This window comes from Saccopteryx leptura, chromosome 5 (assembly GCF_036850995.1).
Source record: "Saccopteryx leptura isolate mSacLep1 chromosome 5, mSacLep1_pri_phased_curated, whole genome shotgun sequence".
Taxonomy (NCBI): domain Eukaryota; kingdom Metazoa; phylum Chordata; class Mammalia; order Chiroptera; family Emballonuridae; genus Saccopteryx; species Saccopteryx leptura.
The window spans coordinates 188,735,679-188,761,437 of NC_089507.1; the positions used below are offsets into that span (position 1 = coordinate 188,735,679).

General features: G+C 38.9%; 1 protein-coding gene and 1 pseudogene across 1 annotated transcript in view; one reads left to right on the forward strand and one right to left on the reverse strand.

Moving 5' to 3' along the window:
- Positions 1-25,759, reverse strand: part of SLX4IP (SLX4 interacting protein) — a 229,692-nt gene that overhangs the window by 203,420 nt on the left and 513 nt on the right. Inside the window, 2 exon segments of the mRNA XM_066387141.1 lie at positions 3,001-3,056; positions 10,239-10,368. Coding sequence (XP_066243238.1) covers positions 3,001-3,027 — 27 coding nt within the window. The 5' untranslated portion in view covers positions 3,028-3,056; positions 10,239-10,368.
- On the forward strand, positions 3,339-3,953 carry LOC136406629 (calmodulin-like; annotated as a pseudogene).

The following is a 25,759-nucleotide window of genomic DNA, read 5'->3' on the forward strand; positions in this document are numbered from 1 at the left end:
TACTACTCACAAGGTGCTGAAATCCCAAGCCATGACGTTGGTATGAAACTTAATCCAAAACCATTGAAATGCCAAGGGCTCCAGCAGAAGTCAACCTGAAGCTGTTCACCTGCTCTGCAGGGCTCACAGGTCTTCCCACCTGTGTGTGTGTGTGTGTGTGTGTGTGTGTGTGTGTGTGTGTGTGTAGAGGATGGGACCGAAAATAAGAGCATAATTAAAAATCACACACATAAACAAAATTTAGTCCACACTTAGTAAATAATAGTGGGGATAATAGAACAATCTAAAACAGACTCACAAAATAAATTACTTTAAAATTATGAGGGACATAAAAGGAGGAAATGGGAACATGTAGAAAAAGTAGGACAAATAAAAAAAAAAAAAGAACTGGCAGAATTTGAATTAAAAAAAAAAAAAACCAAGCACATTCTCTAATGAAAAATGCAGTCACTAAAAATAAACAAGCTGAAGAGTAGATTAAATGCAGATTAAATACAGATGAAAAGTTTTTAATTAACGGAAGGAGGGCTGATAAAAAGTACTCTGAATGCAACACATAAAGAGTTGAGAAGCAGGAAAAGGCAAATGGCCAAGCAGCGCTCACACGAGTGGAGCAGCGTTCATCAGAGAAAGCACAAGGTGACGGCATCACTGAATGTGCACGTCCCCTTCCAACCATATGACACTCCGTGGCAGTGCACAGCGATCTGGCAGGGTGCGAGAGCGCATGTTCGGAATGGAAGCCCAGTGCTTGGGGTGTGGGGCTTTTCAGCTGCATGATGAAGGAAGCACTGGCCCTTTGCCCGTGTGATCAGAGGCAGGAATCCAATCACAATGTGATGTGTCAAAATCTTCCACATAATGTTTCAGAACCTTGTTTCTATCCCTAACCTGCTAGCTTGATATTCATGGTTGGGCTAAGCCCCCTGCCTGGCAAGCCCTAAGAGCTAGGTTCCAAGCCTTCAGGGTGTGACAGCAAGATGGGGAAATATGGTAGCAGAATGTGCCATGTTAGTGAGTACGGCCTGGAAATAAAAGACCCATCTCTGGCATAACTAGGGGCTGGGGTCCAAGGCAATAATTAGGACTGTCTGCTCGACTGGGCCACAGCCAGTTTTGACAGAGCTTTGCAAGAGGTCCAGTCCTTTTCTGAGCAGACAGCCTACAGGCGCTCAGTCCTAGATAAGTTAATATTACGCCTCTAGCTCATAAGAAACTATCATATGTGACTATTCAACAAACTTTGTGTAAGTGTTCCAAGCTCCACTTGGCTGCAACTGAGATTATGCCGGGAGAGAATGAAGAAGAGCAGTACCCAGGGAGCAAATGATCAAGAGTTTCCAAAACTGATTGAAGACTTGAACCTTCCAAATGAAGATGGATATTGTAGCCCAAGACAGATAAATAAACACAAGTCTATAGCTTGTGGTTTAATTGTAGAATTGTGGAACATCGCCAAAAAATAAAATCTTAGGAAAAAACCGAAGAGAAAAGACAGATAACTGAGAAAGGAATCACAATGAGGCTGACAGTAGACTTCTGGGGTACCTAGTCTCCACAGATGCACCCCAACAATCTTCCCCTTCTCTGTAAGTACATGCTGCTTCTCCTATCAAGAGTAGCAGCTTCCTGGGGGCTGGGCTTAGAACACGCTGACCAATAGAACGCGGTGGAAATGGCATCTGAGACTTTGGAGGCCTTCATCTGATATATTGGAGGCCTTCAGAGGCCTGGCGAATTATAATTCTTTCTTTTTGTGACTCTTGCTCTGGGACACCACCCTTCAAATCTCAGCCACCATATTAGGAGAAGGCCAATCCACACAAAGCCACAAAGATGAGGACTTGAAGGGCAACAGCAAACAGCTTGAGGTACGACTCCATCCACAGAAAGCATCACTGGCCAGCCCTGCCAGGGGTCATCTTTGATGTGTGATCTGAATTGAGTCCCCATGTAACTGCAGCCTCAGGCCACATCGAAAGAGGCACCGCCGCACTGACAACAGGCAACTTCCAGAATCATCAGAAAGAATAAAACAGCTCATGTTTTAAGCCCATAAATTTACATTTTAAATTGATAGTAAAAAAACACCTCTCAATTGCAATAACAGATCCCAGAAGATAATGGAAAAATATCTCTAAAGTGCTGAGGAAAAATAATGCTCCAACTACAATTCGAAAACACACTATACATCTTTCTAGAGTTAATTAAGATCAAAACACATTTTTAGACAAAGTGAAAAGTTCACCACTTCATCATCTCTCACAGGGAGAAATATTACAGAACATATGGATACAAGACATAACTGTAAGCAAATTTATAAATATGTTGTAAATCTAAATAAGCACTGACATGCTAAAAAGATAAAACTACAATATTAAATAGTATTCAATCTAGTTAACTAGTATGGTTTGTTGTTCTGAATTCATACTTAACAGTACACAGAGAAAATGTCCTCAAGAAGAGCCAACGTATATGAAAGCACTCCTAGACCTGATACTATTTCTCAGTTCTTCTCACCTGCTTCCCTCAGACAAGATCCGCCCACGCCTCCATACCTGAGAAGGCCCCGACCCCAACATTAAGGGATAGAGAGGAGACCCTTTGAGAAGAAAGGAAGAGGAGGCAGCCACGCAAGAGAACTCTCTCTGGCCCTCACCAGGTACAATATTTGATGTCTATCTCTTTATTTTCATCTGCTTTGTGAGAATCAAATATTATGTCATGGATATTCAATGTGAAGGATAACTTTTAAAATTAAGGACTAAGTTATACCTTTGGGTCAGAAGCAAGAACTCTCATAACCATACGAACTACTAATTTTCTCCCCCATCTCCTTCTTCACATGCAAATTTTCAATTGCCTACTAAAGTTTTCAGCAGAGAACCAAATTTAAAGAGTAGAATAAAAGTTCAGAGCTTCTATTTTCAAGTAACATAGAACTTAGTTATACTAGAAAGTGATTAATCATTTTAAAGAAGGCTATTAAGTATTACTTACTTTAACAGCAAATTTCTTTGACGCCATGGCTTACTGAATCCAAAGTAATTACAGACCTTTAAGGGAAGAAAAAAGGAAGTTAAAAGTAGGTATATCAAAATCACTTTCTATTTGAGCATTATATAGGAGAAAATTTGGCTGAATAGTCAAATACCAACAGGTATTTGCAAGATGAATGTTCACTTATAACTAGTCATAACAAAAATAATATATTGACACCTGTATAATTATATATGTTAACCAATGTCCCCCCCATAAAATTCAATTAAAATTATATTGAATTAGTAACTTTAGAACTGCCCATAAAGAAAAGCACAGGCCCAGATGTATTCTACCAAATGTTTAAAGGAAGAATTAATGCCAAATCCTTCACAAACTCCTTAATAAAACAGAAGCATAAGACAAACTTCTCGAGTCCAAGCGAGGCAAGCGAGCTGAGTGCTCATGTGGTCGCATCTTGGAGTCTGGTAGCACTTGCAGCATGGCTGTCAACTGACTACAGAGCAGGCTGCAGAATTCTAAGAAGCTTTTTCACTATTTGACAAGGAAGGTGACAGAGCTGTAACAACAAAGGAACTGGGAACTGAGACAAGGCCCAGTTACAGGGCATGATTAATGAAGTGGATCCTGACGGGAATGGCATAAGTGGCTTCCCTGAATTTCTGACCATGATGGAGAAAAAAACTGAGAGCCACAGGCAGGGAAGAAGAAATTAGAGAAGCATCCATGTATTTGACAAGGATGGCAAAGGCTACATTAGTGCAACACAGCTTCACCTTGGAGAGAAGTTAACAGACGAAGAGGTGGATGACATGATCAGGGGAGCAGCTACGGATGGTGCCAGTCAAGTGAACTATGAAGAGCTTGGACAAATGATGCCAGCAAAGTGCAGACATTGTACAGAATGTGTTAGCTTTCTTGTACAAAACTGTTTATTTGCCTTTTCTTTGTAACTCGTCTGTAAAAGGTTTCTCCTACTGTCAAAAAATATGCATGGATAGTAATGAGGACTTCATTCCTCCATGTTTCTTCCCTTATCTTCCTATCATTGTCCTGAAACCTTATTTTAGGAAACTGATAAACTAACATGATGCACGTGGTCCACTCTGGATATACCTAAGCCCTTCTTCTGTACATCTGAACTTAGATAGAGTTGATCAGATGAGGGAACATGGGGCTTATGCCTTCTTTTAAGCAGTTTTCTTTAGGAACCGTCAGTATCTTGTTGCTGAAGTGTGGGGCTGTGGTTCTGCATGGACTAGGAACAGTCAACAATATGTACTTAAAAGTTGCTCTATTGGAAAAATTAGTGTAATATCCAGATACTCATATACTATTGTTTTGTATTGTTGGTCCTGTACCACAAATACTTTCTTTATATTACTTGTTTTTAAACTTTGTTTAGCCACTAAAAGAAAATCTGCTTATGGCACAGTTTGCCTCAAATCTATTCCAAGTTATATATTTGTTTTTCAACAAAAAAAATTTTTTTACCCAATTTACTCTCCCCCCAAAAAGAAAAACTCCTCAAGTCATTCTATGAAGGCCACTATTATCCCTATACCAATACCAAGCAGAGACATTACACGAAAATTATATACCAACATCCCTTATAAATAAAGACAAAAATCTTCAACAAAAAACTACAAACAAAATCTAGCAATACATAAAAAGGATTATATAGCATGACCTAGTTAATTTAAGGAATATAAGGTTGGTTTAACATCTAAAAATCAATATACTATATTAATAGATTGAAGTAAAAAAGCAAGTAACCGCTCTGGCTCAGTGTAGAACGTCGGCCTGGAGTGTGGAAGTACTGCCTTCCATTCCCAGTCAGGACACACAGGAGAAGCGACCATCTGCTTCTCCACCCTTCCCCTTTTCTCTTTCTCTCTCTCCCCCTTCTGCAGCCATGTCTCAATTGGTTCAAGTGAGTTGGCCCTGGGCACTGAGGATGGGTCCGGTGGCCTCTGCCTCGAGCACTAAAAGATGGCTCTGTTGCTGAGCAGTGGAGCAATGCCCCAGATGGGCAGGGCATCGCCCCCTACTGCCTTGCTGGGTGGATCCTGGTTGGGGCACATGTGGGAGTCTGTCTCTGCCTCCTCTCCTTTCACTAAAAAACAAACAAACAGCAAGTAACCTTCACAAATTCAAAAATATTAACAAAACCCATTTTTTAAATTAAAAACAAAAGCCAATTCACTAGGAATAGAATAAACATACTCAACCTGATAAAAACATCTACAAAAAACCCACAGCTGAAATTATACTTAATGGTAAAAAACTGATTGCTTTACCCCCTACAATGAGTAAAAGACAGAGAGGTCTGCTCTTGCAGCTTCTACTCAACTTAGTATTAGAGGTTCTAGCCAGGGCAATTAGGAAGGAAAAAGAAATAAAAGACATCTAGACAGGGAACGAAGAGGTAAAACTGTATCTATTAACAATTGACATGTTCTAATATGTAGAAAATACTAAAAAATAAAAAAAACAATAAATAAGTTCAGAAAGATCATAAGATATAAAATCAATATTTAAAAAATCAACTATATTTCTATATACCAAAAATAAATAATATTGAAATGAAATTAAGACAATTCTATTTACAAGACCATTAAAAACAATACTTAACAAAAAATATTTAACAAAAGAAGAGCAAGATTTGTACACCAAAACCATTACTAAAATAAATTAAAGGCTGAAGTAAATAGACATCCATGTTCATAGTTTAGAAGACAAAATACTGTTAAGATAGCAATACTCCCCAAATGGATCTATAGATTCTATACAATCACTAGCAAAATCCTAGCTGACTTCTTTATAGAAAGTGACAAACATCCTAAAATTCACATGAAAATGAAGGAATCTGGAGAAGCCAAAATAATCTTGAAAAGAAGAACAAAGTTGGACAATTTATAATTTCCCACCTGAAACCTTGCTACAATGCTAAACAATCAAGACAGTGTAGTACTAGCATAATAGTCACATAAATCAACAGAATAAATTGAGAGTCTTGAAGCAGATCCTTGCAGTTATGGTCACTTGGTTTTTATTTTATTTTATTTTTATTTCTTTTTTTTTGTATTTTTCTGAAGCTGGAAACGGGGAGGCAGTCAGACTCCCGCATGCGCCCAACCGGGATCCACCGGCACGCCCACCAGGGGGCGACGCTCTGCCCACCAGGGGGCAATGCTCTGCCCATCCGGGGCGGCGCTCTGTTGCAACCAGAGCCACTCTAGCGCCTGAGGCAGAGGCCACAGAGCCATCCTCAGTGCCCAGGCCATCTTTGCTCCAATGGAGCTTCGGCTGCAGGAGGGGAAGAGAGAGACAGAGAGGAAGGAGAGGGGGAGGGGTGGAGGAGCAGATGGGCGCTTCTCCTGTGTGCCCTGGCCGGGAATTGAACCTGAGACTTCCGCATGCCAGGCCGATACTCTACCACTGAGCCAAACGGCCAGGGCCTTGGTCACTTGGTTTTTAACAAATATGCCAGGATAATTTAATGGGGAAATAGTCTTTTCAATGGATAGTACCAGGACAACTGGATCTCCTCTTGCAAAAGAATACAGACCCCTCCATCACAATATATATAAAACTTAACTCAAAGAGAAGAAAAGACTTAAATGTAAGGGCTGACACTATAAAACTGTTAGAAAGAAAACATAGGTATACATTTTTATAACTTTGCATTAGACAATAGCATTTTTGATATACAAAAGGCACAAGTGACAAAAGATTGGGAAATCAGATTTCATCCAAGTTTAAAACTTCTAGCCTGACCAGGTGGTGGCACAGTGGATAGAGCATCGGACTGGGATGCGGAGGAACCAGGTTCGAGACCCCGAGGTCGCCAGCTTGAGCGTGGGCTCATCTGGTTTGAGCAAAGCTCACCAGCTTGGACCCAAGGTCGCTGGCCCCAGCAAGGGGTTACTTGGTCTGCTGAAGGCCCCCAGTCAAGGCACATATGAGAAAGCAATCAATGAACAACTAAGATGTCACAACAAAAAACTGATGATTGATGCGTCTCATCTCTCTCGGTTCCTGTCTACCTGTCTCTATCTATCCCTCTCTCTGTAATTAAAAAAAAAAATTAAAACTTCTATACTTCAACGGACATTACCTACTATGCACCTATTAAAATTACTAAAATTAAAAGATAGATCATACATACTAAATGTTGGCAAGGATGGAGAGAAACTAGAACTCTCATAAACTGACAGTGAGAATGTAAAATGATACAATCATTTTTAAAATAGTGTGGCAGTTCCTTTAAAAGTTAAACGTATACCTACCATATGATCCAGCCATTCCACTCCTAGCTATTTACCCAAGTGAAAATGAAATTTATATCTTTACCAAGACATCTACACAAATTCTTGTAGTAGCCTTATTTATAACAGCCATATCTGAAAAAAACCTATGTTCATTAACAGTTGAATGGATAAATGTATTGTGATATATCCATAAAATGGAATACTGCTCCACAAAAAAAAGGAATAAACTATTGATAAATGCAACAATATAGGTAAATCTCAAAATAATTATGCTGGGTGACATAAGCCAGACATAAAAGAACACATGCTATAAGATTCCATTTATATAAAAATCTAGAAGATACAACTAATGTATAGAAAGGATACTGGTTGCTATCTGGGAAGGGCTCGCTGGAAGAAACTTCTGGAGTGGTAAGTATGTTCACTATTCTGATTGTGATGGTGGTTTCATAGGCATTCACATATGTCAAAATTTATTAAATTGTACACTTTAAATGCAGTTTATAGCATATATATCTCAATGAAGTTGTATTTTAAAAAGCATGAAAGGCTTAAAACAAAATAAAAAGACATTACCAAGAAAGTGAAGACACAACCCACGGACTGGGAGAAGATAACTGTAAGTCTGTTAACTGATAAGGAACTCACAACCAGGATATATACAACAGTGGTAGTCAACCTGGTCCCTACCGCCCACTAGTGGGCATTCCAGCTTTCATGGTGGGCGGTAGTGGAGCAACCAAAGTATAAATAAAAAGATAGATTTAACTATAGTAAGATGTTTTATAAAGATTTATTCTGCCAAACTTAGCGAAAATCCAACATAAAGTACTTGGTAAGTAATTATTATTATATGCTTTAACTTGCTGTAACTCTGCTTTATAAATTTTATAAAGTAAAGTTACTTCCCTACTTTCTAAATCACCATTACTGTGGAACTGGTGGGCGGTTAGAAAATTTTACTACTAACAGAGATACAGAAGTGGATGGTAGGTATAAAAAGGTTGACTACCCCTGATATACAATATACACACACACACACACACACACACACACACACACACAAAGAACTCTTACAGCTCAACAATAAAAAGACAGCCCTGGCCATATAGCTGGTTAAAGCCCTGTCCAAGGCGCAGAGGTTGTTGGTTCAATTCCTTGTCAGGGCATATACAAGAACAGATTGATCTCTCTCTCTCTCTCTCTCTCTCTCTCAAAATTAATTAATTAAAAATTAACAAAGGATTGGAATAGACATTTCTCCAAAGAACATATACAAATGACTAATAAGGACACAACAAGATGCTCAACATCATCAGCCATCAAGGAAACCCAGATCAAACCACAGTGATATACCACTTGACATGTATCAGGATGCACTGTTTGCCAAAAGGACAAGCAATAACAAGTGTTGGTGAAGATACATTAGAACTCTCATACATGGCTGGTGGGAATATAAAATGTTGCAGCCACTTGGAAAAGTTAGCCAGTTCTTCAAAAAGTTAAACATAGAGTTGCCATAGGATCCAGTATTTCCACTCTTAGGTTTGTACCAAAGAAAATAAAAATGTGTCCACATAAAAATGTAAACAGGAATGTTCAGAGCAGCATTATTTAAACAGTCAAAAAATGAAAACAACCTAAATGTTCACCAACTGATGAATGGATATACTTAGTTATATATACATGTGGTATATATCCACAGTGGAATATTACTTGGCAATATAAAGGATCCAAGTTCAGGGGATCCTCAGGTTACGACAGTCTCGACATAGGATGTTTCGAGTTTACGATGCTCACTCCCATAAAACCTTAAAGAAAATTAAGACATGAGTGTTTTGGCTTACACTGTTAGCATCCTACTTACGGACTACGTGGGCGAACTCGTTTACTTGTGCGAGGCGGAAGAATGTGCAGTAACACATTCTATGAGTGAGGGAGTTGGCGTCCTCCAGTACACTTACCTAGCCATTTTGGACTGTTAAAAGCGCAAGTGTTCTGTTTGTGTCAGGGTAGGACACAGAAAAATTTGGGTCAACTTACACCCAAATTCGGGTTATGTCACTGTCGTAGGAATAGAACTGTATAGTAACATGAGGACTCCCTGTATTTATAAACTGATTGATACCTTCTGCAGCCCACATGACCCTTGTGATGGCTGATTTTGTGTGTCAGCTGGTCTGGCCTAAGGAATGACCTCTAACTAGTAAAACATTATTTCTGGGTGTGTCTGTGAGGGTATTTTGGGTAGAGATTAGCATATGAATTGGAAAACTTGTAAAGCAGATGGCCCTCCCCAGTGCAGGTGGGCACCTTTCAATCCACTGAGAGTCCATCTGAACAAAAAGGTGGAAGAAGGGTGAATTGTTGATCTCTCTGTTTGAGTTGGACACCCACTTTCATTGTGCACTGAGACACAGCACTCCTAGTTTTTGGGCTGTTGGACTTGGACTGAATTATACAGTAGCTTTCCTGGTTCTTCCAGACCATGAGACTTCTCAGCCTCAGTTAAGACTTAGCCAATTCCAGCCTGGCCTGTGGTGGCGCAGTGTATCAAGCATTGACCTGGAATGCTGAGGTCGCCGGTTCAAAACCCTGCACTTGTCTGGTCAAGGCATATAGGGGAGTTGATGCTTCCTGTTCCTCCCTCCTTTCTCTCTCTCTCTCTCACTCTCTCCTCTCTAAAATGAATAAATCAAAACAATAAAATTTTTAAAAAATGATATAGCCAATTCCTACAATAAATATGTATATACACATATACATGTGTTTGTGTATGTGTGTGTGTGTGTGTGTGCGCGTGAGCATGCGCACATGCATTCATGTTATTCCATTAGTTCTGTTTCTCTGGACAACCTTGACTAATACACCTCTCTAACCTGCCTAGCCTCTCCAAATTGGAGACAGTAACCATCCCACCGGGTAACTGGACTAACCTAAAAGGCAGGGTCTAAAAGTACTGACCTCACACCCTGGCCGTAAACCTCTGTTGGTTAGAACATCATCCCAAAAAGCAGAGGTCGCCGGTTCGATCCCCGGTCAAGGCACATACAGGAACAGATGTTCCTGTCTCTGTTTCTCTTCCTCCTTCTCTCTAAAATCAATAAAATAAACGTTAAAATAACAATAATAAAAGTACTGACATCAGGTAATCCCCAAGGAAACAGCCCAGATAGAGGGCTCTGAAGCGAAGCCCACACTCACAAGCTGCACATCTGTGCGCAGCACTAATTTCCATCTTTTTAATGTCCGCTGTCAAAGACAAGGAAACAACCAGGAGTCACCTGCCATTTAAGGAAATACTCTTTCATGAAAGAAAGCAAAACAAATAGAAAAAAAAACCCTACTTGGCTGAAACTGAGACTATGCAAGGAAAAGAAAAAAAATTTTTTTAAAGAAACTATCATTACTATCAGAGAGATAGGAGATATTGTGTCCATAAAGCAATAAATAACTTTCCAAAAGGAAGCTTTTGGAAAACAACAAATTAAAACTATGATAGCTGAAATTAAAAAAAAACAACCCACAAAGTAACAGAAGGGCTGAAAGATCAAGTTCAGCAAGTCATTCAGAAACTTCAGCAAAAATAAAAAAAAAGGGTGAAAAATAAGAATAAATAAAAATTAAAGGACCAGAATAGGAGGACCAACTTGTGAAAATTATTAGGATGGAAACAGCTCCATATTGGGGCATAAAAGTGTGTGTAGGGGAAGAGGGTTAGGAGGAGAGGGGGTGGTAAGAGAGTATCTGCTCCAAATTGGCCAAAGCACCTCTGGAGACTTCAAAGAAATGAAGAAATACCTTCAAATTTCTGAAGAAAATTGTTTCCAACCTCCAACTGTATTTAAACACGGTGGGAGGGAGTGCATTTTTAGACATGCAAAGTCTTAAAAACTTTAAGACTCATACATCCTTCCTCAGGAAACTACTAAAGATGTGCTTCGCCAAAATGAGGAAACTAACCAAGAAAGAGGAAGATATAGGCAACAGGAAGGCCAAGACAGGCGAAAGGCAGAGGATACCGGGGTCTCGGGAAAGCAGACCCCTGCCTGAGACCGTGGTGCTGGCCCAGAAGAGAACCATCCGGGCAGGCGGAAGCAGGCTGCACGGCTCCAGGAGGTGCCCGGTCAAGAAGTGCCTGCAGGCATCCAGATGAATTTCAGACCACTGGTTAGGAATAGGAGATCTAAGGACAGCTGCATAGGAAGCTAAACAACTGAATAACAAGGCAGTTACTGCTTCCAGGATAAACAAAAAAATGTGCAGGAAGTAAAAAGTAGAGTGCTGTGTGACGGCCAGCATTTAGAATCATGATAACACTAAATCTTGACCTAAACAATATTATGTTTAAAAGAATATCAGAGCCCTGGCCAGCTAGCTCAGCAGTAGAGTGTCGGCCCAGCATGTGGAAATACTGGGTTCAATTCCTAGCCAGGGCACTTAGGAGAAGCACCCATTTGCTTCTCCCTTCTTCCCCCTCTACTTTCTCTCTGTCTCTCTCTTTTCCTCCACTGCCAAGACTCCATTGGAGCAAAGTTGGCCTGGGTGCTGAGGATGGCTCTAGGGCCTCTGCCTCAGGCACTAGAATGGCTCTGGTTGCAACAGCGCAATGGCCCCACAACCCAGATTGGCAGAGCATCACCCCCTGGTGGGCATGCTGGGTGGATCCCAGTTGGTTGTATGTGAGAGTCTGTCTCTGACTCCCCGTTTCTCATTTCAGAAAAACACAAAAAAAGAAAAACACAAAAAAACCCCCCACAATATTAGAAGGATGGGAAATGTGTGTATATTTGTTTATTATATGGTGGGGCACAGGGGTTATACTTAATGTTATTAAAGTTTTTATTTATTGATTGAAGAGAGAGAGAAACATTGATTTGTTCTATCTATTTATGCATTCATTGGTTGATTCTTGTATGTGCCCTGAAAGGGGATCAAACCCACAACTCTGGCATATTGGGACGATGCTCTAAACAACTGAACTACCCAGCCAGGGCAAAAACTCCCTTTAATGTGAATGGAATGCTTCAGAAGCAAAGCCTACACCCAATAATAATAATAATAATAATAATAATAAAAAATAACAACACAACACTAATAAAGCAGAAATATGTTAATTTAGAGACATGCAACCAATTCTTTTTTTTTCTTCTTATCCAAGTGAGAGGAGGGGAGATAGAGAGACAGACCCCCACACACACCCCAACCAGGATCCACCCAGCAACCCCCCATCTGGGCCAATGCTCTGCCCATCTGGGGTCATGCTCGCAACCAAGCTATTAGCACCTGAGGTGGAGGCTCCACAGAGCCATCCTCAGCACCCAGGGTCAATGTACTCGAGCCAATCAAGTCATGGCTGCAGGAGGGAGAGAGAGAGGGAGGAAGAGAGATCATTCTAACAGAGGCAGATAAAAATTTTAAAAATTAAATTTCTGAGAATAGAAATTTCTTAATCTGAATAAAGCATTTATAAAAAATGTAGAGCCTGACCAGGCGGTGGCGCAGTGGATAGAGCGTTGGACTGGGATGTTGAAGGACCCAGGTTCGAGACCCTGAGGTCGCCAGCTTGAGCATGGGCTCATCTGGCTTGAGCAAAAACTCACCAGCTTGGACCCAGTGTCGCTGGCTCCAGCAAGGGGTTACTTGGTCTGCTGAAGACCCGCAGTCAAGGCACATATGAGAAAGCAATCAATGAACAACTAAGAAGTCGCAACATGCAACGAAAAACTAATGATTGATGCTTCTCATCTGTCTCCATTCCTGTCTGTCTGTCCCTGTCTATCCCTCTGACTCTCTCTCTGTCTCTGTAAAAAAAATAAATAAATAAAAAATAAAAAAAGACTTTTAAAAAAATGTAGCAAATGTGTTTAATGGTGAACCTTGGAAAGCAATTTCTTTTAAACAGGTAGAAAATTTAGACTTATTAAAATATCATCAAACCAACATCCCACAAATGTAAAATATCTATAAGTTTAGTAAGATATGTTCAAGAAGTCCTCAAGTTGATCTTCAAACCTAACATAATTCCAGCCACAACCTTGAACGGGGAATCTAAGGAAGAGCAAAAAAGACTTGAGAGAAGAAAAAAAGAACAAAAGTAGGGGTTAGTCTTATCAGACATAGCAGAACTACCACAATGTGATAGTTAATAAAGCAGTGTACGTACTGGCAAAGGGTAAACAGCAGGCCAAAGAAACAGATTACAGAGCAGAAGAAAACCTCTGCATTTACAGAGATGGATGATGGACGCCACACTGCAGATCAGAGGGAAATGAAGACACTTCATTCAATAAACTGTGGTCCGACAACTGCCTTTCCATTTGGAAAAATAACACTGGACCACTATTGTACACAGAACAAAAATCAACTGCAGTACAGAGGTAAGGTGACCAACGTTTTTACAATGAAAAGGAGGACAAAAATAAATGGAAGAAAACAATATTGTAAATAAAGGAAATATTTTATCTATTGCAACAATAACACACTATAATATAATAAATACATAATAAAAAGATTTGTAATATTTTATATTGTAATTTTGCTTACATGCCTATTAATTTTTAATAATTGTAAGAAAAAATTACTCATTTAGATATTATCTAAATGAGGATTTTTCCATTGAATGAATATTTTTTGTCAATGTATCATCTTGTAACAATATATTGGTAATATCTGAACAAGAAATATCCTTCATATTGAATTTTATAGCAAGTGCTGCAGCTAGAGTATCAACATTCAATCTCGATTTCTCACTTGTCCAAAAATCATTAGTAATTGAAAAAACTCCTCCAACCACTGCATTAGTTCCAGGGCAGCACAGTGTAAATTGAACAAGAATAAATAAAATTTCACATGGAATATGTTCATTTTTGAAATGGCTGAATATTTCCACCCATCTTTTATTAATTTCATTGTGTTCATTTTCCCATTGTATTAATTTTTCAGAATTAAAATATACATTCAGTCTTCTAATTTCTTTAAAGAGACAAATGTCATCCATTTTGATGTCTGGCATTTCTTTAGATAAAAACTCAAGACAAGATTCAATATCTGTCCAATATATTTGCGGTGAAGTAAAAAAACACCATTGAAAACTGTTATTTCCCATGATGTTTGTTTCAGACTATTCTTCAATATATTGAAAACATGTCTGGTAAAAAATCTGCACTTCTTTGATAAACCTTTCTGTTATGCACGAATTTGATTCCTCTAAGTCTGACAAATTTCTTCTTATAATTAAAGGAAAAAATTTTTCTTCAAAATGAGATTTATATTGAAGGATAAACTCATTCAAAATAAGACTAACTTCCGTAGCTGAAATGTGTCCACCTTCAATCTTTTGAATTGTTTTGTGAAAAATAGATGCTCAATTATGTACAAAATATATTAATATCTCAGATATTTTATTATTGAAAAATGATTCCAGGATTTTAGAACATTTGTCTAAACAAATAATATGAACAGAGAGGCTCAAATAATTGTAGAACACACTCTATAGCAGGTGTTAGAACAAGCCATCTAACTTTTGAATATCCTAAAAGTTTTTTGTATTCAACATTTGCTTCTTCACAAAATTGTTTTAAAGTAGCAACATGAACAGTAAAATGACTAAAATGCTAATAAATTGTAGTTGTTATTACTTCTACATCAAAATTGACATGGCACAAGATGCTGTGTTGATTGCATTTGACAAAATATGTGCATTATAACCTATTCCTAGTATTTTCTTTTGGAGTAACTCTTGTATTTTACATACACATTATTCACCCTTTTGCATCTTTGCCCACCAAAATTTGTCTTTGTATTATCAGCGTTAGTGCAACAACTTTGGATTTCAAATTGTTTTCATTTATTACTCTGTATAGATGGTTTGACAAAATTTCAGAAGTTTCGCCGTCAATGGATTCTAAATTTAAAATTTTTACTTGAATGCCCTTGGTAATATTAAAATATTATTATTGGATACACTTTAATTTCATTATGATTTGATGCATCAGATAAAATTATTACAAATGCTGCAGTTTCCAAGTCCTCTGTAGTAAGTATTTTGTCACAGTAATTTTTAAATACTAATTTCAATATAGCCTCGCATTTTGTCCTGGCACATGAAAATTTTGCATTGTGAAACTTTTTCAATAATTTAGTTGTACAATCCATACTATAAAAACTTTGTGAATTATGGTATGAAATGCAAATGTTCCCTCCATTTCAGTCAACTGTTTTTCATCTTCAGAATAATTTGAAGTTTTAATAGAACTGGTTACTTTATAACTGGAAGCTGATGCATCTAATGATTGCTCATGTTTGTTGGTGGTCAAGTGTTTCGTTATCACTGCTCTGCCCCCAACTGCAATACAAAATTCTCCACTGCAAATACTGCAGAAAACAATAGTATCTTTCTTTGATATGAGGAATGGAAATTCCTTTTTCAGTTTATTGTTGAAATGACATTTTCTCTTTTTTTGATTTTTCCACCCCTTAAATGAAATTTAAAATTAAAAACAAAATATAGAGCTACACAAATAATGCAAGCACATTAGGAACTGAAAATGTTACATGATGGTAGGCTAATTTTCCAGAAGCTAAATGAAAAAAACTAAATATCAAACAAAACCACTAATTAGGAGTGATGTTCAGGTGTATTTCTCATTTTCTAATTAAAAAACGTCTGTTTTATGCAACTATTTAATCAAAATGCATTATTAATACATATGGTTTAAGGTTAGATTTCCACTTTAAAACTCGAATTTCGGGAAAATACTTGTAAATAAAAAATATGTACAGGTATTTGGAAATTAATAGATAATGAATTAATAAAACATGAATTGTGCTTACCTGTCTATAATTGAATATTCACTGAGAAAGAAATAATCGTGAGTCTACAATGTCGTATGTGCCGTGTAGTGTTTCAGTAAGAGGTACACAAAGCCATTTGTGCGTTCGGTATATCACGCTCTCTCTCTCAAGGTCTCCTGTGCATAGTGCATGCGTCTCATAATCGTGTCTCCTGCACTGTACTGATCCTTGACGAATTGTCATGTCAAATATAAATACGTCACATCATACTCAATGGATCGACTCTGCATCGATCAAATACGGACATTTACAGATTAGTCTTCCAATATCAAAAAGGAGGACATGTAAGAGGACACTTTTCGAGGGAGGACGAAACTTACAAAAGGACTGTCCTCTCTAAAGGAGGACAATTGGTCACCTTACAGAGAGCCTAAAAACTCGAATGTGGAAAATTAGAACCTTCTCAAAAGGATTTTCATGAACTCAGAGTAAGAAAAATGTTTTTTAACAAGGTATAAAAACTTCAAACCACAAAGAAAAAGAATGGTAGAACTGACCATATTAATATTAAAACTTCTCTACCAAAAAAATAAATAAAAACCTTCTCTACAGACTGAAATATTTGCAATCCACATATCCAACAAAGAACATACAAACTAGATCATATAAAAAACTTGTAAAACTCAACAGCAAAAAATATAAACAATCCAGTAAAAAAAAATGGGCAAAAGACATGAACAGGTGTCTTATCAAAGAGGACATACAGATGGTAAACAAGCATATGCAAAGATATTCAACACCATTAGCTATCAAGCAAGTGGAAAATAAAACCAAGAGATACCACTACATACATAGCAGAAATGGCGAATAGAGTCAGTGATAACATCACATGGTGAGCTTGCAGAGAAAATGGATTTCTCATACACTGCTGGTGGGAATGTAAAACGGTACAGCCACTCTGGAAAAAGAGATTGGCGGTTTCTCATAAAACTACACATGCACTTATCACATGACCCAAAAATTTCACTCCTGGTAATTTAATCCAGAGAAACGAAAACCTAGGCTCACATAAAAATCTATCCACAGATGTTCACAGCAATTGTATTCACAATAGCCCAAAACTGGAAACAATCCAGATGTCATTCCATAGGTGACATGGATATATTTATTATTACGTTCTCGTATATCTATTATTACTCAGCAATAAAATAGGATGATACATGCAACAACCTGAATGGATCACAAGAAAATTATGCTGCGTGAAAAAAGACAAGCTGAAAGGGTTATATAATGTATGACTCCATTTATATAATTTATTTATTTATTTATTTATTTTTGCTACAGAGACAGAGAGAGGGACAGAGAGAGGGACAGATAGGGACAGATAGAAAGGGAGAGAGATGAGAAGCATCAAGTCTTCATTGTGGCACCTTAGTTGTTCATTGATTGCTTTCTCATATGTGCCTTGACCAGGGGGCTACAACAGAGTGAGTGACCCCTTGCTTAAGCCAGCAACCTTGGGCTCAAGCCAGAGACCTTGGGCTTCAAGCCAGCGACCTTTGGTTTCAAGCCAGCAACAATGGAGTCATGTCTATGATCCCACACTCAAGCTGGTGAGCCTACGCTCAAGCCAGATGAGCCCACGCTCAAGCCAGATGAGCCCACGCTCAAGCCAGATGAACTCGCACTCAAGTCTGCAACCTCAGAGTTTTGAACCTGGGTCCTTCGCATCCCAGTCCGATGCTCTATTCACTGCGCCACCACCTGGTCAGGCACATTCTTGAAATAACAGAATCACAGAAGTGAAAACTATATTAGCAGTTGCCCTTGTTAGACATGGGGGGCAGTGGTAGCTATGAGAGGAGACTGGCGATGGAGTTCTATACCTTCACTATGGTGTTGCTTACACAAATAGACATAAGTGGTAAAATTGCATAGAACTAAATACATGCACATAAAACAGGTTAAATCCAGTAAGCTCTGTGGATGGTACCATTGCCAATATTCTCGTTTGACTATTTGCACTATAGTTATGCAAGATGTCAGTACTGGGGTAAACTGAAGGAAAGGTACACAAGGTTTTCCTTTCTTGCCAACTTCCTGTGAGTCTATAATTATTTCAAAACAAAAAGTTAAAAAATATAAAGAAATTAGAGGGAGGCCCTGGCAGGGTGGCTCAGTGGATCAAGAGTCAGGCACACCAAGGTCACGGGTTCAATCTCTGGTCAGGACACATATGAGAAGCAATCAATGAGCACTCAACTAAATGAAACTAAGGGGAACAGAGGATTGATGCTTCTCTCTCCCTCACCCCACTCAAATCAATGGAAAAAAAATTTTTAAAGAAAAAAAGAAATGGGAGGGTATCACAAATAGGGAGAGCATATTTAGAAGATATATAACCAGAAGCAGATGAGTATGCAAAATAAAACAATTCAATAGAAAAACAGACAGAGGTGGTTGGTGCCCAGAGCAAGGTACGCCTGTCTCCCAACCATTCTTATAAAAGGTGGGAAGAATGAAGTCCAAATACAGAAAGATCATTTACCAGGGAATCCGGGGACCTCTCTCACTGCATGCACATAACTGTCATCTGGGACAGAACAGATGACAGCCACAGACTGTCCCACAGGAAGACAAAATCATTATTTGCTAGGAAGTTCCAAACCCCAAAGATCTGCTTATCCTAAAGGTTCCTCCACAACCATATCCTCTTAAAGTACCTCCTGTCTCCACCCTTGTACTTTCCTGTCCCAAAAAACTATCACTAGAGCAGAAGTCCCCAACTCTAAACTCCTCCCTGGTGTCTCCCCTGGCATTGCAAGCCCTCTGTCAGCCCTGCCCACACCTCCAGCCCACGGCTCAGGCACGGTCACAACCACACTGCCTCTGTGTAGCCAAGCTCTCACATGAATATGCTGCCCAGTTCGCCCCAGGCTCGCTGTACCACAGGGTGTCCAATCTCCTAAGGCCTGTTACCCTCTGAAACCCAGCTGAGACGCCACCTGAGCCTGGAGCTAGCCATGAATCTCCGGAGTGAGCAGCTCCCTTCTCTTGGCCACACCCACTCCTCACCCACCCCTACTCTCACACTTAGCTCACTGAATGACACAGACCTGGGCAGCTCAGTGTCCCCACTGCCGGACTATAGGCTTCCTGAGGTTCGTTCCTGTCCTCTTTGGTACCCGGGGCCCGGCACAGGTATGGATCAGTTTGCTGACTTCAGCCTGTTGATGTTACTAAACCAGCTGTATTAATTTACTGTGTTTTTAGATATGTACCTATTTATCTAATGCTTCTTTACTGTCCCCAATCCAAAATTCCACATTAGGTCTTCTTTTTTTAAATTTTATATATTGATTTTAAAGAGAAGAGAGAGAAGGGAGAGAGAGAAAGGCCAAGGAGAAGCGGGAAACATCAACCTGTAGTAGTTGCTTCTAGTGTGTGCCTTGAACGGGCCAGCCCAGGGTTTTGAATCAGCCACTTCTGTGCTCCAGGTCTGCGCTCTATCCACTGCCTCCCTCCCCCCCACAGGCCAGGCCCATTAGTTCTTCTTAAAGGGAGGTCAAAGCACTGGACCCATTTCAATAAATAAATAGCATCTTAGCTACATGTATTATGAAGCCCAAGTTGAGAGACAAGTAGTACATATATAAATATGTAAACAAAAGATCAAAGTGTTTTGTGTTGAAAATAATGGGCAACAGATCAGAGGCGTGGTTTAAGTTTAGGCCATAAATTAGAGTTTTTCAGTACATAATTTCTTTTGTCTTCAAAATACTGACATTAAGATTCATTTGAATGGAAAAGATATTATTAGCCTCTGTGTTAGGTTTTAAACCTGGGAACCATCCTGAGGTGTTTGTTTTTCATACTGTTTTACTGATCTCTAAAAAGTCAATGTGCACACACACGAAAAGCAAGAGCCGTATGCATCTTACACATTTACTTTGCTTAAAGTTGCTTTCAGGAGGGAACAGGACACTCAGTGTCTGGGGTTAAAGCATAAATGTTTAAAGAAGTCCTTGCTATCTGAGCTGCCAATTCAAATCTAAATTCAGTAGAATTTTTATTTTATTGTATGCTTTTCAGAAGATCAGGGCAATATGCAAAAAGGTCAATTTTCCAAATATCTGAAAGCACATAATTTGCATAAGCATGCTGACAAGTTAAAGTATATTATAAAACTCACAAGTACTGTCTCATTCTCCATTTCTTCATGTCTGAGACCACTTTCTCTGGCCTGAAACCAGGCATTCTTTCACAGAGAGGAGACTGATAGCGTATGACCCCCATCACAAATATGTGTGTCTTTAGTAGAATGGGAGAGATCCTATGATCCTTAAGAACATTAATTTGAGGAGGGAATGGAAATAGATTAAACAATATTACGATTGTCCCGTCATTTAAATACAAAGCTGAGATAAATTCTAATAAAGAAAGTCAGTGACCTTCCAGATTATTCTGTGGGAAAATCCAAGGCACTCTGAAATTTACATTTGTCTTCCTTTTAGTGTTGCCGGCCTGTGTCACAAGCCAAAGCAACCACTCCAGATTAAAAAGGCCAGAAAGTAACTTCAGGTTTCTAATCTCTGGATTTCAAATTTTATCAAGAAAATTATTGTACTTCCTCCTACCATCTTTTAAAAAAAAGCTTTCATTAGCTATGGGAGCAGAAACTGAAAACAAAGGCCTAGAATTCCTGAAGGCACAATTCGAATTCAAGGATGAGAAATCATTTCATTCCCTCTCCCCCACCCCATCCAATTTTATCACACACATGCACGCAACAAGTATCAAGGAAGGAATCACAAACTTTAATAAAATGCCAAGGAAAAATGACAGAAGAGCAAAGGTCTTGCTGGTGACGGCCTAGATAGTTTGAAAAGGCAACTTCAGTGTAAAAAAGGTCACCTTTTCCTATTATTCATATGGTAATTTTCAAAGCCAATGTCAGCTTCTAAAAAAGGGAAAAACAAAATTAAAAACAAACAATCAGGGAAGCTCCAACACTGGAAGGACAATAATGCAAAGTGGCAAGAAAATTAGGACTTTTTTTTTTTTGTCTTTAAATGTTGGTCCAATGTTGAAATCCTCTACCTTGATTAATTCCACAGAACAGTCCTTTTAGTCACTCTATACCTTAACCCAGTCAGTTGACCCATGATCTGGGCCTCCTCTTCTGGCTGTGCCCACAGAAAATGCCCACCCAGAGCTGTACAGGATGTTTCACTAATAGACGTCTAATTTTTATAACTTTGTCAGAAACGGACATAGGCACTGCAATGGAGGGCACTCAGGTCCTCAGATTCCAGCAAGACAGACATGCCCCTTCATGTGACCTTGAGGCTCTTCAGCTCCTCTACGTCTCTGGAATTTTGGTTTAAGATAATAATGAGTGACTAGTTCCAGGGTCCCATGAGGATCACGAGAGATCAGATATGCAGTATTTGGCCCAGTGCCTGGGCACAGTGAGCGCTCAGTCTCTGTTAACCATAATCATTATAAACGTGGAGGGCACAAGAGCACAGCACATAATCAATCCAAGCCCACTGTGGTAACCACTCTCTTCCCGTCACCTTCACCATCAGAACATACTTCTGATAATCATTAATGCAAGCTTCTTCCAATCTAATCTTTTCAATGCAGAAACTACAGCCATGGAGAATAGATCACCGACTGCGATGGGTAGAGTGGTGGAGGGTCCTCACAAGGGGACAGCCGAGGGGAACTGGGGGTGGGGGTGATAGACTGTTCTGCATCCTGATTGAGACGGTGGTTACCCAACCAATGCGTTAGTCAAAGCTCATGAAATGTACACCTAAAAGATTAAAGTCTACCACATGTAAATTTTAAACTATTTTTAAAACTGCAAAACAAAATATCTAATCTTTTCTAACTAAAAAATAAAATCAGAATAACACAATTGGCCTTTTAAATGCCAAAGATATTGTAATGGCAATATTCTATATATTATCCTATAACTAACACAAGGCATTAATTATCCTTATTTCAGTTACCAGCTCTGATTTATTCCAGCACAAAGTGTCAATATCACAATAAACACAAAGCAAGGCACTGCTTTTCTGTAATAGAGGCAAAAAGACTTTGGAATGTATTGAATACCTATATCAACACTAGATATGAGTGGTACTTTCCATTTATGGAGAAAAGGGAGTTGTGTGACACTTTAGGCTTGACTTTCTAGATCTCTACTTCGCTGTTTACGGAGATAACTTCATGTGCATGAGTTATACTCAATCCTTAAAAAGTAATATATAAATCAGGGGTCCCCAAACTACGGCCCACGGGCTGCATGCGGCCCCCTGAGGCCATTTATCCGGCACCCGCCGCACTTCCGGAAGGGGCACCTCTTTCATTGGTGGTCAGTGAGAGGTCACGCAAAGCGCGGCATTGCTCACGTACAGTACTACTTCCGGTGACACAGGACACAGGTGTCATGGCTCCGGAAGCGCGTCATATCACTTGTTAGGGCTAGCAGTGACAAATATGGAACCAGACATTGACCATCTCATTAGCCAAAAGCAGGCCCATAGTTCCCATTGAAATACTGGTCAGTTTGTTGATTTAAATTTACTTGTTCTTTATTTTAAATATTGTATTTGTTCCGCCCCCTTTTTTTTTACTTTAAAATAAGATATGTGCAGTGTGCATAGGGATTTGTTCATAGTTTTTTTTTATAGTCCAGCCCTCCAACGGTCTGAGGGACAGTGAACTGGCCCCCTGTGTAAAAAGTTTGGGGATCCCTGATATAAATAGTAGACTAAAGATTTAATAAAGTTTAAAAATGACTAGACAGGTACACATTAAGACAGTCCACTAAAAAGTCAATGCATAAAGTTTGCACTTAAAAAACCATATTAGTTTCATTGAGAAAACAACTTATAAACTGCACAATGGCAAAGGTAAGTCCCACTAAAGGACAATTTATCCCTATTACTTCCAGATTTCACTGTATGTAGAAGCTTTGGCCACCAAGCAATTAGATTTTTTTTTTTTTTTTTTTCAATTCAAATAAACTGGAAAAGAAAAAGGCAATGTAAAATGAACACTGAAAATAATAGTAATCCAAATGCCCTTCAACCGGTAAAGGTATCAACATATTACTGTATAATATATGTAATAAAATACTACTCAGCAATTACTAACAAAGACTCTCAATTATGATGAGTGATAGAAGTTCCCCCTCCCAAAACAACAGCTACTACAGTAAGATTCTATTTAGATAAAATCCTAGGAAAAGCAAACTTATTTAGAGTGACAGAAAGCAAACTAGTAACTGCCGAAAAGGCAGCAGAATTACAAAAGGCAAGAGGAAATTTTGGGGGGTGACAGATATGTCACTTTGATTGTGTTGATGGTTTCACTGGTGTATACCTGTGAAACACATCAACTGTACACTTTAAATATGTGCATCTTACTATATGACAATTACACCTCAATAAAGTTGTTTAAAAAGAACAAGACCACAGAAAAAAAATACATCTTCCTGGCCTGATATCTATCCGGAAGATAACATGGGTTAGATTTCAGACCACCATAAGAATGCATGTATCACAACAAAGCAAGTAGTAATCTTTGCTGATGGAGGGTCTTGTCTTCTATTTATAAAAACAAACAAACAAACAAACAGCACCTGTGAAGTACCAACAGAGTGAATTTCAGTAAAACAAGGCACTGTGTATGGCTGTATGTGACAATCAGAAGCAATCAATATTGTACTTATAAAATACTATTCTTCCTCTTTTTCACAGGATGTAAGTACTAAATACATTTTACAAAACTCACACGAGGCTAAATAAAAAATAAGGGGGGAGTCTTCATTCTTCTTTTCCCAGTTAATAGATGGAGGAAGAAGAGACAGAAAGGCTGGATAACTTGTTTAGGACAGAATAAATTAATCCAAGTCGACTGGTTCCTGGGAAGCACATTCCCAGGCCCATTCTTTCACTGCCTTTAAACTTCTGATTATCTTAAGTAAAACCATAAGGGAGAGAAAAATCTAACATAGAACAATGTGGAAAATGTAAAAGTCATCTGCAGTTTCCCAAATACCTTTCTGGTTCCTTAATTCCATCTCAACCTCTGTTGATATTGGCAGCAGTCTCCGTTAAAAAAAAAAAAAAAAAAAAAAAAAAAAAAAAAAAAAGCTCCCCAGGTGATTTTCATAATCAGCAATATTAAGAATTCCAAGCAAGGTGCCACAAAAAACTTTGGTAAACCATGGCCCAAGGCTTTCCAAATCAATATTGAACTGTTAAACACATGGAGCTTTGATTTCAACATTTAATACATTAAAAGTAAAAATATATACATAGGTGTTGTTGTAACAAGTTACCTAACAATATACCAGACTGACAAATTCTCTTCAACTTTTGAGATTGCTAAATTGGCATCTTGACATCAAGGTGATGAGCTAAAAGCACTGAAGAATGTGACATATGCCCACCGCATTTAAAACATGGAATAAACTGACAGTATACTGTAAACTGTTTTAGAAGCACTGGTTGAAAAGAGACCATCTCTGTCGTTAGTCCATGCCCTAAATGAGTGCTCACTGCACATTAGGATGCACTTCTTAGGGAAGATTCCGACTCAGTGGGTCTTAGGATGAGGGTCTAAGACGCAGTTCTGACAAGACAGTGATGCTGTTGTTAGGTAGACCACGTTTTGAGCAGCAAAGCCCTACCTAACTTGAATATTGGGTGTAAAATTAGCCAACTAGTCTACAAATATGGTTATGTCTAGGTTCCAGGAAATAAGTGTCAATACAAGTTATTCCTAGAAAAGGAAAAAAAGTGGCGGGGGTCAGGGAGGGTAGAAGGAGCAAGCGAATATACTTATATAGTCTAGCAGTGCTAATGAAACCAGAAAATACATTGGAGTTTGTGCTACCTGTCACAAATTCAGAGACAGAGACTGAATCTGGGGAAACTGAGGTTGTATTCCCAAATCAGCTCAACTCCCTTTCCCCAGCCAACTGTTTTATATGGGAAGAACAGGGTAGGTAAGGGTTTGGGATTTCAAGGAAGAGTTAATCAGATCATAGTCAAAGTTAACTGGCTTTCAGTGAGTGAGAGTTCTGCCCTTGGAGTACAAAGGCTTTGCTTGCGGTCCCCTGGGCACAGAGGTTGGCTGCTGGCAGAGAAGGGTATTTATTACCTGTAGTCCCCAGGGGCACACAGGTGGCTCACTCACAGATCTCGTTAAGTCCCATAGGCCTGTTCCAATATCCCAGTTCCCAGAACAAAGCTTTTATTGCGTTATCCATTATGCCCACTGACCATAACCGAAGCCACCATTATTCAAGCTTCAATTTTAACTCTTGAGTCCCCCATCACTAAGAAACACAGAACACAGGCACAAGTGATTTTACTGCACTTCGCTTTATTGCGCTTCACAGGTGCTGCGTTTTTTACGAATGGAAGGCAAGACCCTCCACCAGCAAAATGATTATGATTTGCTTCAGTTTGGTCTGGAACCAAACACACAGTATCTCCAAGGTATACCTGTATTATTGCTTGCCCCAACCTTGTAGCTGTCAAGGTTGATAAAATATAAGCTCCACGCAAAAAAGTGTTTTTTTCATTTACTACAGCATTGTCATGGCCTTGCTCACACTAGGTACTCAATCAATGTTCTGAAGACATGAATAAATGAGAAGTATA